Source organism: Gadus chalcogrammus, unplaced genomic scaffold (assembly GCF_026213295.1).
Source record: "Gadus chalcogrammus isolate NIFS_2021 unplaced genomic scaffold, NIFS_Gcha_1.0 GACHA074, whole genome shotgun sequence".
Taxonomy (NCBI): Eukaryota; Metazoa; Chordata; class Actinopteri; order Gadiformes; family Gadidae; genus Gadus; species Gadus chalcogrammus.
In genome coordinates, this window is record NW_026613509.1 from 39,463 (window position 1) to 52,334 (window position 12,872).

General features: G+C 42.5%; 1 protein-coding gene across 4 annotated transcripts; it reads left to right on the top strand.

Annotated features, from left to right (window-relative positions):
- The first annotated feature begins 1,077 nt into the window (after positions 1 to 1,077).
- On the top strand, positions 1,078 to 12,593 carry LOC130378381 (uncharacterized). 4 transcript variants are annotated; one of them, XM_056585161.1, is made up of 8 exons: positions 1,078 to 1,192; positions 1,663 to 1,804; positions 2,311 to 2,371; positions 3,367 to 3,638; positions 3,816 to 3,882; positions 5,438 to 5,700; positions 11,005 to 11,826; positions 12,341 to 12,593. In XM_056585161.1, the coding sequence occupies exons 2-7, from the start codon at positions 1,802 to 1,804 to the stop codon at positions 11,146 to 11,148; spliced, it is 810 nt and encodes a 269-aa protein (XP_056441136.1). In that variant the 5' UTR covers positions 1,078 to 1,192; positions 1,663 to 1,801; the 3' UTR covers positions 11,149 to 11,826; positions 12,341 to 12,593. The 4 variants fall into 4 exon arrangements, with proteins under 4 accessions (XP_056441136.1, XP_056441133.1, XP_056441135.1 ...); XM_056585158.1 differs by having other exon boundaries at positions 2,305 to 2,371; positions 12,341 to 12,575; XM_056585160.1 differs by having other exon boundaries at positions 2,305 to 2,371; positions 3,819 to 3,882; positions 12,341 to 12,574.
- The last annotated feature ends 279 nt before the right edge of the window (positions 12,594 to 12,872 follow it).

The window sequence follows — 12,872 nt, forward strand, 5'->3', positions numbered from 1 at the left end:
ACACCCTGTCCGTTAGGCCGACAATCTGCTTCTGGAGGCGGTCGGGGGGCAGCGGCTTTTCGTTAAGGAGCCATCCGGCGCCCGGACAGAGAAGCGCTGCCAGGGGAGGCTCCAGACGAGGGATCCCCCTCGCCTGAGTATCGGCCCACCCCTCCACGTTGGTGAAATCCGTGTAGGATCTTACCGGAGCCTTCAGGGTCGAAGGGTCCTCACCGGCAGCAATAATCAAGTGCTGCAAAGGCGGGAACAAGGGGCACTGGGTAACCCGCCGGGAAAAAGATGGGGTGCGAAAGCACTCGCCCTGCATATCGTCAGATACGGGGGCGAGAGGCGGGGCCGGCATGGGAATCCCTTTGATGGCCGCCGCCTCACCCATGATCTCCCGGAAGAGATCGGTCATCCGGCGCGGACCCTCGTGTTGTATGACGGTGGCGGTTGTAACCCGAGAGCGGGAAAAACCGGACGCCGAGTCGCCGAAGACGTCGTCCAGGGAGGCGTCGATGATGCCATCGTCGACGTCAGGTCCGAATAGGTCGATGGCGTCAGCCATTTCCACCGCAGGGGAAAAGAAGAGATGCCTGGAGAGGATCCCCTCTTCAGGCAGCTCCCGGCAGGCGACACAGGAGACGGGGGCCGCCATAGCAGCCGCGGCGTGGTCGGCGCCGAGGCACCAAAAGCACGCCAAGTGCCCGTCACCCGGTGCCAGGGAGGCGGGACAGGAGGCGCATAGGAGTCCTGAAAAGGACCTAGCTCTAGGAGCGCTCTCAGGTGGCCCTGAAAAGGGCCGTTTGTCCGCGGCCTCGCCCGAGCCGCTGCCACCGGCTTGGGAGATCCGTGTTGAAGTTCTCATCTTCTTAATAGTAGTTCTCAATTTCTCGCTGATAAGCACAAGTGCTGAAAGAAAAGGGAGGATGAGCGACGGTATACACCGCGTTATATAGACACGATACCGTGGGAAATGTGGGCGGTGCCCACGCTGATAGGTGCATAGTTTGAATTTTCAGCGCGCGCAAGCGCGCGCACGGGACAAGCCCATAAGGCGGAGCCTAGACGGCGTAGCCTACATGAAATAGAACGCACCGTTCGGTTGCACGATTGAAGAATATCTAGAAGTAGTTAAAAGTATCTAGAAGTAGTTGGAAAACACCGCGAGCTGACTCAACAGTCCACAGTTGATGTTGCCCGCTCGGCGGTGAGTTTAATGTGTCTTTTGAATGTGGGGAGCGTCGAGTGGAGGTGTGTGTGCGTCAGTGCGAACTTGTCGCTAACTGCTAAATTGAAACCTTGTGCGTTAGCCGCTAGTGTAGCGACCAAGGCGAATTAGCATTGAACTCGAGCTAACGCACGAGTTAACTGCTAACACCGTGGGGTAATTCTAAATGTTAAGCTATTGTGGGCATTGTATGGAAGGAGAGAAAAAAGGGGATTCATTATTTTATTCGGACAATTATTATTTAATTCGGACAATTGATGCTAAAAGGCTATTTTGAGTTATTTGAGTTTTTATTTCATTCACTGGTAAAGTGAGACCTATGTGGATAATATATTTTTGTTAATTGATTTAAATTAATATATAGGTCATATTTATGTTATTATTTATTTTAACTGAAACAATGGCCTGTTGTAATTTACTGAGATGTATGAATGTGGCCTGTTCTACAGGTCAGGTTTTTGTGAAGGATTTGAATTGGTGACGCTCGATGTCGAGGGGACATCAGCGACACCGGTATTCAACGATAGATAGGAGACCAGCACTGGATAGCCACCAGGCAGCTTCCAGACATCCGCTGGAGATAACCAGATGGTGAGCCGGAACTAAGGAACAGAGTCAACTGAACTACCTCCCAAACCTGCGGTGTGGTAGGAAACACGAAGATCAAAGGGCCCCAACGATATAAACTGAGCTCATATCAAGGAAGAGAAGACCATAAAGACATTTCTTTATATTGCTATTTTATTTTGCGCGCATTTTATTATTTTCCATGTTGAAAATTGTTGTTAACAATACAGTTCTGAAACTATGTTTTGTGTGAGTGTGGTCAATGTTGATGTTCCATCCTGGGCTCCATGAGCGTTAACCTAGAATCCTGGTAACTGGTCCAACTTCGAATTGAAACCGAAACCCAAAAATACCTGTAACCTCATAAGGCAAAGAGGGGTTACACTTCCTCTGTTACAACTCCAGCACACACCCTTGGAAAGCACACTCCTTTATGATTTAATGAGTCGTAAATGGGGATTAAAAACTATTCTGTGCAAATGAAATAATGTCTTGTGTGTGTGTTTCCTTCTTTATGTGGAAAGCAACAGACCCCAGACACCATTTCAATCAAGGTTGAAGAAGATATTGGTGGAGGCATGCCCGCTGTAGGTTAGTAATACACATTGCATCCATGCAAGCAAACAACCTGGATCAACTGAGAATGTACTCGATTCTAACTGCGCTGAAATGCCTGGTCCTCTTTGGAAAAGAATCATGACCAGCGCCCTGTTAAACACGAGTCAAACTTGGGAGTTGTATTTCAAAGATGGAATCAGTCAAGAGCCCAGAAGGGTTTCAAGACCGATATCACATGAGCTGGTTTATTATTCTCAAAGATCAATGAATTCACAATTCATGAATGTTAGCTGATCAGCTTACAGGGAAGGACACGTTGTCACTTGTGCTGTGTTCCAATAACCATACTTCCATGAGTACCCTTAAACGTAGTACACTATCCGCACTCACTAAGTGTGCTAATTTTCCGATGTCAGTGTTGTTCCAAATCGAATACTCCGTGGTGCACTAACCGGAAATTACGATCACGACTGCTGCCGCGGCTCCTCCCCCGCAATAATCATCCCGCTTTGAACGGTGAACTCTTTACGCCTGGCAGCTATAATAAGCTATAAAAACTACAAAATGACTCCATTAATGCAGGCCATGTGGAAAATGCGCAAACTTTGGCTTAGCCTGTCCGCCCTCTTCCTCTACGTAGCTAAGATTGCTGCCGTTGAGTACGAAATGTGTAAATCGATTTACACTTCGCGATTTGACCGTTTTGAGTACACCATCCGGGTCCTTTCAGTACACATATTTTCGCCCGATCTGAATTGGATCGCCTACGTACTCAAACTAAGTCTAGTAAGTACGGATGGTACGGATATTGGAACACAGCATTGTTATCGTCAAAATAGAATGATTGCGCTTGTCTCGCATGTCATGTTGTGCTCAGATCATTTTGCGCTGGTGTTCGTTCAGTGTCCTCCACCTGGCCCCCGCTTGAGCTTTGAGTCTAGGGGGGAGGGTGCTGGAGGAGACGTCCCTCTCCAAAACTCTGAATCTTTGTCTGAAGTACACATTCTAAACCCTCTGTGTCTGCGAAGCCTTTGGAGACCGTAGCACGCAGCGCGGCGTCACCTCGGAGAGTCTGGGCGTGGACGCCCCTGGCTCCTCCCACATGTCCAGTCACAGCGGGGAGCTGCGCATCCTGAGCGTCTACAGTAAAGGGGAGGGCCCACTGGCGGTGGACTGCCATGACACCCTCTTCACAGCGTCAGAAGTGGAGGCCCTGAACTCGCTCTCTGCGGACCACTGCGCGGCCAAGAGCCTGGAGCGCGGCGAGCGGTTGGTCTGCCGCGAGGAGCTGAGTGTGCAGGTTGGAAATCATCTTCTTATTCAGCATCCACATGAGAGGCTTCCTCTGTGACAACTCCAGCACTCACCCTTATAAAGCACACTCCTTTATCATTTAATGAGTCGTAAGTGGGGATTAAAAACTATTCTGTGCAAATGAAATAATGTCTTGTGTGTGTTTCCTTCTTTATGTGGAAAGCAGCAGACCCCAGACACCATTTCAATCAAGGTTGAAGAGGATATTGGTGGAGGCATGCCCTCTGTAGGTTAGTAACACACATTGCATCCATGGTATCAAACAACCTGGATCAACTGAGAATGTACTCGATTCTATCCGCGCTGAAAAGCCTGGTCCTCTTTGGAAAAGCATCATGACCAGCGCCCTCTTAAACACGAGTCAAACTTGGGAGTTGTATTTCAAAGATGGAATCAGTCAAGAGCCCAGAAGGGTTTCAAGATTAATATCACATGAGCTGGTTTATTATTCTCAAAGATCAATGAACTCAAAATGTATAAATGTTAGCTGATCAGCTTACCTGGAAGGACACGTTGTCACTTGCTATTGTCAAAATAGAATAATTGCGCTTGTCTCGCATGTCATGCTCAGATCATTTTGCGCTGGTGTTCGTTCGGTGTCCTCCACCTGGCCCCCGCTTGAGCTTTGAGTCTAGGGGGGGAGGGTGCTGGAGGAGACATCCCTCTCCAAAACTCTGAATCTTTGTCTGCAGTACACATTTTAAACCCTCGGTCTCAATGTTACATAAACATTAGGGCTGTAACAATAAACCAACTCACGATTCGGTTTGGATCAAGATTTTTGACCCACTGTTCGATACATCCCACGATTTTTTTTTAATCTTAAACAACACTTAAACAATAAACTTAATGTAACATTTAATAAAAAATATTTTGGAACACTGATCAGATTTGAACAGAAAGAATACTATTAATGTATCGCTACATTAATAAATAAATAACCAGATTGCTGTTGGAGGATGCTTGCAGGTAGGCAAAAACCTATTATAGATTCTTATTAGGCTATGTAGCTTAATTAATGACATAATCAGGCCGGATAGAATGCAACATGTTTAATAGCCTATCTTTCAAATAGATGGGGAAAAAACATGAACATCTAATTCGCGATAACGAGGCAGTGTTACGAGTAGCGTATGTATGTGTGTGTGTGTGTGTGTGACGTCAGCGAGTGAGTGGACGAGCAAGGAGAGCGAGCGGTAGCGTGTGTGTGTGTGTCTAGTGAAGAAACAAACGAGTCCGGTAGAATAAAGTACCCATCCCGTCAATCGGTGGCCGCTTCATTCCGACCTATAAGCAGACCAACTGCCGTTCAAAGCACACAAAACACTAGAGACAGGATCACACAGGCTATTTTTTCACATTTGTCCCACTCTGGATAAATGTCGTTCATATCGCATATGAGGACTTCGCAGGCTGTGGAGAAATGCAATCCTCCGTAGCCACGGAGAGCTGTCATCACAGAGAGGGCATCTCGTCGCAGACTTACGGCATCGATAAGAGGGGGCGGTGTCAGAAGACTATTACTTAGACAGATTATTAGCAAATTTCCATCTGACAATTTGACCGGAGAGTTAGAAAGGGCGTATCGCGCTTGTGCCTTCTCACACCGCGAGACAGGTTTGTGGTTTTGAGTGTCGTGATTCCGGTTTCGATATGCATATCGTTACAGCCCTAATAAACATGCATTTAAAAAGTTTATTTCATGTGTACAAATACACACTTCCTCCTTTTATGCAAACAGTGTATCAATACAATTACTTGTTCTTTTTTTTTCTCCCTCTGCAGAAGACTGTGATGCCTTTGGCGACACCTCGGAGAGTCTGGGTGTGGACGCCCCTGGCTCCTCCCACATGTCCAGTCACAGCGGGGAGTTGCGGATCCTGAGCGTCTACGGTAAAGGGGAGGGCCCACTGGCGGTGGACGGCCATATCACCCTCTTCACCTCGTCAGAAGTGGAGCCCCTGAACTCGCTGTCTGCGGACCACAGCGCGGCCAAGAGCCTGGAGCGCGGCGAGTGGCTGGTCCGCGACGAGGAGCTGAGTGTGCAGGTTGGAAATCATCTTCTTATTCAGCATCCAAATGAGAGGCGTCCTCTGTTACAACTCCAGCACACACCTCTAGAAAGCACACACCTCTATGATTTAATGAGTCGTAAGTGTAGCCTGGCTATTGCCAGACTCGTTGGTCTGGGGAAGCTGCTGTCATTTTCTTCAGCACAAGAGGCTTGATCAACGGGCCTAGTTCAACTGATTCTGTGTGTTGCTAGACAGGTTTCAAAACATTTGCGCTCATATTGCCAAAGAAGAAATAACATAATACAGACTAGGGCTGCAACTAACGATTATTTTAATAATCGATTAATCTGTTGATTATTTTTTCGATTAATCGATGAATCGGATAGAAAAAAAAAATATATATATATTTGAATTGCCGCATCTTTATTCAAAAACTGAACATTACTTCAAATTCACAGTGCAGACTGAAGTGTTAAAACACCAGTTTATTGCTCCAACGTCCCGGAACTATCAAAAGTAATATTAAATAATAAAAAGATTAAACAAACATAACTGGGATAACACAAAAAAAAAACATACAATGTATGATATACTTTTATATGTATATAAGGGATGTCCATGGTTAACCGGTCAAACCTATTGCTACCATTTTCGAGACTCCTTGAACTAGAACTTGTATTATTGCTTTAATTGCTGATAAGATGATAGTTCAAGATGGGACATTAAACGGGTCATAATTCTATCTTGACTATTTTATATTACTGGGAAAACAAGTTTTCACCAAAATCTCAATTATTATTTTTTTTTTACTGCTGCATTTGAACGCATCAATCATATTACTGAGCCGACCTGAACACATGACAGGGGTTGACACTAACGGTTGCCCGCTTGCCCGGGGCAAGTAAAAAAAATGTTTGGGCAGGTTGAGATTTTTTCTGGTTGCCCGAACGGGCAAGTGGATTTTGGGTGGATGTTAACATAAAAGCTATTTATTCAAATGTTTTTAGAAACTGCAGAACAACCTTTTGTTCCGGTAAACCACACAAAATAGAAGTATTTGCAATTGATCAGCGCGCTGTCTTCTCTTCTCTCGGAAAGCGAGTTAACAGACACGCATCGCTTCAGTGCGAATATAGCCCCGCCTTCTGTCACTCACTCGCAGTGCGGTCTCTGGCAGTGATTCGCTAAAGGTTAGCCAACGCAGCTAGCATCTCAAGTGCAGCACCTCCGCGAACGGTTTAGGTAGAAGTTAAATGGAGTAGTGATGGAGGAGTGCAGTTTGGAAGTACTTTGGATTGAGGCAAATTATCAAGGAAAGTCAAGAACACGGTTTTGGGTTTCATAACTGTGCACATGCACACAGCAATAGCGATCTTTTTCACGAAATTGGACCCTCACAAACTACTGTATATATTACATGAAAGCTGAGCCTCCACTTATTCCAACAGTCCAAACCATATCATTCTGTGACTAAAACTCGCAAATAACAACTTAAGAAGAAACGTCCCCTTTTCTTTTAACAACCAAAAATGAAGTATTACCTTTGTGATCGTTGTCCACAAAGTTGATTCTGATCGAATAAAACCACCATAAACAGATTATCCAGTATCTGGGCCAAATTTTGCAACTTTACATGGTGTTTTCAATCAATGAATAAGAGAAGGTTTCTTAGGAAATAGGTAAATTGCCTTCAATCATAAAACATATTCTTCAGCGCAATCTAGTGGCCATATATTTATTTGCGAGTGTTTGGCTTGGTGCATTCGATTGCCCTGAACTTTAAATAGAGGTGTCAAGTGTCAAAATTGTAAGATATCTACCTTTATTTGTGTCTCATAGTAAGACAGCGCTCCCAACTGATAACGACCAACTGATACTGATAATTATTTCAGGTGGAAATGTTATCTTCCACTTATGCTGTGTTCCATGGCTTTATTCACTTTAACCAAGTATTATCCCCATTAAATATTTCACATGCACAACAATCTTTCTTTTGGCCCAAAGATGACATTATGGCCCTTGCAGTTGTGGAGATATAATCTATTTACTTTGGTCTTTCCTGAAAAAAACTTTTCCCCTGATATCGAAAATGGTATAGAATATCGATGATTTTCCAGGAATAGTGTTGAAGTTAGAAAATCCAGTATCGTGACTGACAACCCAACTAGAAACGCGATTGTGATAGTTGGAGCTACAAGAAACTTGAAAGTTAAAAAAGACATATCTTTGCCACTACCTCTGACATTTAGTTAAGTACATTTGCATCAAATCATGCAGGTCTACATATAACTTGGCGATAGCTTTAATAGGTTGCAACGGTGGACTGAAATCACTTCATGGCACGATGTGACCGCTCGATAAATAAGTAAACAAAGAGAAGTTTGTTATTTTTTAAACACAACATGTGTGGAAGCCAACATTCAGCTTCAGTCTCTGAGCTAGGATGATTTTTCTGAGCCCCCCCCAAAACCAGGCCGGGTGCCTGGCAAAAAGAGGCCCGTTCACGATTCTGATTATAATTTGGGCAAGTGAACATTACATTCGGGCAAGTTGAACCTGACCTGTACTTGCCCGATGGGCAAGTGCTTTTGAAACCTTAGTGTCAACCCCTGCATGACATTTGACACTGTTTGTGACCATTGGTTAGTTATTTTTTTTAAGCTAACTAGCTCTATATCCTGCCGATTTTAACATGGATTTAAAAACTGCATTACTATTTTTAACTGAGGGGACTTTCTACACCGTCCGGTTGTGTGATTACTACCGCTGCTTTGAATGACTGTTGATGCACGCGGTGCCGACTCCGAGCCCGTCTGCACAACCTCTGCAGCAGCAGCAGCTGACAGAGTTTTCGGTTGGACTAGACGGATACTGAGTTGAAGGAGTTTTTTTAACCCAAAGACAGTGAAGGTACAACACTTTTATGTAGGCCTAGTGGCCTACAGTCCAGTTTTAAGTTATGACCAAAATACAAGCTGTGGTCGCTCACACTAAAGCTCGCTGTGGGCGTGCATGAACCGTGAACCAACCTGTCCGCGGATGGCTGTAAACAGTGCTGCGCCTATGAGTAACTTATTAATCGCGCGACACAACGAATCGACGACCAAATTCGTTGCGAACGCATTTAGTAATCGATTTTTATCGATTCGTTGTTGCAGCCTTAATACAGACAACACTTTTTGGTAACCCTTCCTTTTACAGTCCCCTAATTACTAGGTATTTACCTGGTACATGCATGGTAAATCAGTGTATTACTGGGTAATTACCACTGGTAATAAGAAGGTAAATACAGAGGTAGTTACCCAGCAAATGCATGATAAATCATAGTGTATTAATGGGTAATTACCACTGGTAATAAGAAGGTAAATACAGAGGAATTATACGGTAAATTATAGTGTATTACTGTGTAATTACCGCTGGTAAAAAGAAGGTAAATACAGAGGAATTACAGCTGAAGTACTAAGTAAAACCTCCACTATTACCCATCAACTCAACTAAGTAGTGTGTAGTTGTAACTGTTTTAGGTTGGTAATAACTCCGATATTGTGTACTTCCTAGGAAATTAGGCAACCAATTCTTATAAACACCTATTATCCATGGTTTATGTTGTTAACAGCCCAAGTTTAATGATGTACTATCTCGAAATTAGCATAGTGCTTTCCAATAAAATACATTTTCTTAGTTATTATTCGTAGCTGCACCCATTTAGAAAGGGTTTATTCGATTTACCACTATGGAATTACTTACCTGGTAACAACCTCTGCAGGAACAGTTTTCCTCTAGTGTTATGGTACATCTTCTTAAATACTGGGTACAAAGCCGTTTGTTTCCATGGTATTACCAGGTTCTTACCATAAAATTGATAATAGATACATTCCATTATCCATGCAGTCAAGACAAACTTGTACCATGTACGTTCTGCGACATTACCAAGTAAAACACACCAATTTAACCAGTAATTAAGCTGAAACTGTACTGTAAAAGGGAGCCTCGTTTATTTCCATGGTATTACCAGGTTCTTACCATATAATTTGTAATACATTATTCCCTTTTCCATGCAGTCAACACAAACTTGTACCATGTACGTTCTGCGACGTTACCAAGTAAAACAATTTACCCAGTAATTAAGCTGAAACTGTACTGTAAAAGGAAGCCTCGTTTGTTTCCATGGTACTACCAGGTTCTTACCATATAATTTGTAATACATTATTCCCTTTTCCATGCAGTCAACACAAACTTGTACCATGTACGTTCTGCGACGTTACCAAGTAAAACACGACAATTTACCCAGTAATTAAGCTGAAACTGTACTGTAAAAGGAAGCCTCGTTTGTTTCCATGGTATTACCAGGTTCTTACCATATAATTTGTAATACATTATTCCCTTTTCCATTAGCCTCCGGTTTGATATTCGCCGGATATTCGGTTTACCACCCAATCGGATTCATCAACATAAGTGCAATACATTACGGGCTTAGTATGTTGAGGACGGTTTAGGACACCGTATCGCGAAAAATCACAAACACATGTTGGCGCCATCGATGTCTGTGCAACAACGTAATTTACGTTCTGGCTGCTACCTGTTTTAGGGACCGTCAGCAAGTTACACTCACCGACTGGTGGCAGAGACGTTACCATGGAATTGTTTGAGGAAATTAATCACACAAATATATTGTAATATAGTTAATCATAATGCAGTTAATAGTTTAATATTCGACAAAAATCGACTAAACTATATTTGAAATTATTAATTGCATCCCGTTTAACAATAATGCAATATATTAGCACAGTTACCTCCAGTTACCGTCCTCAACATACTAAGCCCGTAATGTATTGCACTTATGTTGATGAATCCGATTGGGTGGTAAACCGAATATTCGGCAAATATCAAACCGGAGGCTAACTTGCACCTGTTGAGGTGGCATGCTCCGGTAGAGCTGCTCTTTAGCATCGCGCTAACCGGGGCTAACAGAGCCTGTCTCTTCCCGTCCTATTAACTGTACTTATGGGAGAGAGCCCGATTAAATCCGGATATTTTAATAAATTGGGTGTTATAGGTTTTAAACAACATGTCCGAGTTATTTGAATGACAGAAGCTCCGCTAGCTCGATGCTAAAGTGCTAACCGGAGCTAACAGCCTGTCCCCTCCCGTCCTATTAACTGTATTTATGGCTATGCCTTTTTCTCTTTTCAATATGACCAAACACAATGGCCAGAGGACCAGCATCCTTTTTTAAACTAATAAACAAAATAATCTTTGAGTTCTACATGTTCTAGAAATGTTCATTAATTGACAGTCCTAATGTTTATTTTCTTGTCCTCTGATTCTTTATTACAGTATGGAAGGGGAGATTTGGAGGTACCTGGTCAGGTCTTGGTCAGCCTTCAAATCCCAGATGTGGAGACTGCAGGGATACCTCACAGAGAAGACACTAAAGAGTCATCTCTCATTCATCGAGTGGACTCATTGGTTTGTGAATGACCACAAAGATGCTCCCATAGGCAGATTGCTGCATGGCATTCACCGCTTATTCAAATGGAAGAGGTTGAAGCAGTCTTCCTTGTGGTCACTCGCCATAACAATGTCATGTGTTTTATGAAAACACCATCAGTAACATTTAAATTGAGTTGATGTGGACGGCTCTTTTTTTTGTCAGATTTCTTCAGTGTTCAGTGCCTGTTTGTGAGATATGCATTGTTTGAAAGATAAGCCTTTGATTTTGTTTAATTTTAATATGCCTTTCATCAACAGTGGTTTGGGGTTTTATAACAACAATTAAAGTGCTTAACTACTGGTGAACGATGTTGCAGAACATATATGGTTTGTGTTGATTGCATGGAAAAGGGAATAACCAGTTACAACTTATATGGTAAGAGCCTGGTAATACCATGGAAACAAACTAGGCTTCCTTTTACAGTACAGTTTCAGCTTACTTACTGGGTAAATTGTCGTGTTTTACTTGGTAACGTCGCAGAACGTACATTGTACAAGTTTGTGTTGACTGCATGGAAAAGGGAATAATGTATTACAAATGATATGGTAAGAACCTGGTAATACCATGAAATAAACGAGGCTTCCTTTTACAGTACAGTTTCAGCTTAATTACTGGGTAAATTGTCGTGTTTTACTTGGTAACGTCTCAGAACGTACATGGTACAAGTTTGTGTTGACTGCATGGAAAAGGGAATAATGTATTACAAATTATATGGTAAGAACCTGGTAATACCATGGAAACAAGCGAGGCTTCCTTTTACAGTACAGTTTCAGCTTACTTACTGGGTAAATTGTCGTGTTTTACTTGGTAACGTCGCAGAACGTACATGGTACATGTTTGAGTTGACTGCATGGATAATGGAATCTATTATAAATTATATGGTAAGAACCTGGTAATACCATGGAAACAAACGGCTTCGTACCCAGTATTTAAGAAGATGTACCATGACACTAGAGGAAAACTGTTCCTGCAGAGGTTGTTACCAGGTAAGTAATTCCATAGTGGTAAATCGAATAAACCCTTTCTAAATGGGTCTAGCTATGAATAATAACTAAGAAAAAGTATTTTATTGGAAAGCACTATGCTAATTTCTAGATAGTACATCATTAAATTTGGGCTGTTACCAACATAAACATTGGATAATAGGTGTTTATAAGAATTGGTTGCCTAATTTCCTAGGAAGTACACAATATTGGAGTTATTACCAACCTAAAACGGTTACAACTACACGCTACTTAGTTGAGTTGATGGGTAATAGTGGAGGTTTTACTTAGTACTTCAGCATTAATTCCTCTGTATTTACCTTCTTACCAGTGGTAATTACACAGTAATACACTATAATTGACCGGATAATTCCTCTGTATTTACCTTCTTATTACCAGTGGTAATTACCCAGTAATACACTATGATTTACCATGTATTTACCGGGTAACTACCTCTGTATTTACCTTCTTATTACCAGTGGCAATTACCCAGTAATACACTATGATTTACCATGTATGTACCGGGTAAATACCTAGTAATTAGGGGACTGTAAAAGGAAGGGTTACCCACTTTTTTTTACTTTATATTTGTATTGAATTTAGCTAGTGTTTTTAAATGTATCATAGTCTAGCTAGCTTATGTTAATACACTCAGTTTACTAGCTAAATGACATTAAAAAATTACATACAATGCAAATATAAAGTTAGCAACAAGAATAAATGTCATT

Excerpts from the sequence above, each read along its gene's own strand:
- LOC130378381 (XM_056585158.1), top strand. Across the intron at positions 3,883-5,437 it reads TGGAGGCATGCCCTCTGTAG|AAGACTGTGATGCCTTTGGC; the intron begins GTTAGTAACACA and ends CTCCCTCTGCAG. Across the intron at positions 5,701-11,004 it reads ACGAGGAGCTGAGTGTGCAG|TATGGAAGGGGAGATTTGGA; the intron begins GTTGGAAATCAT and ends TCTTTATTACAG.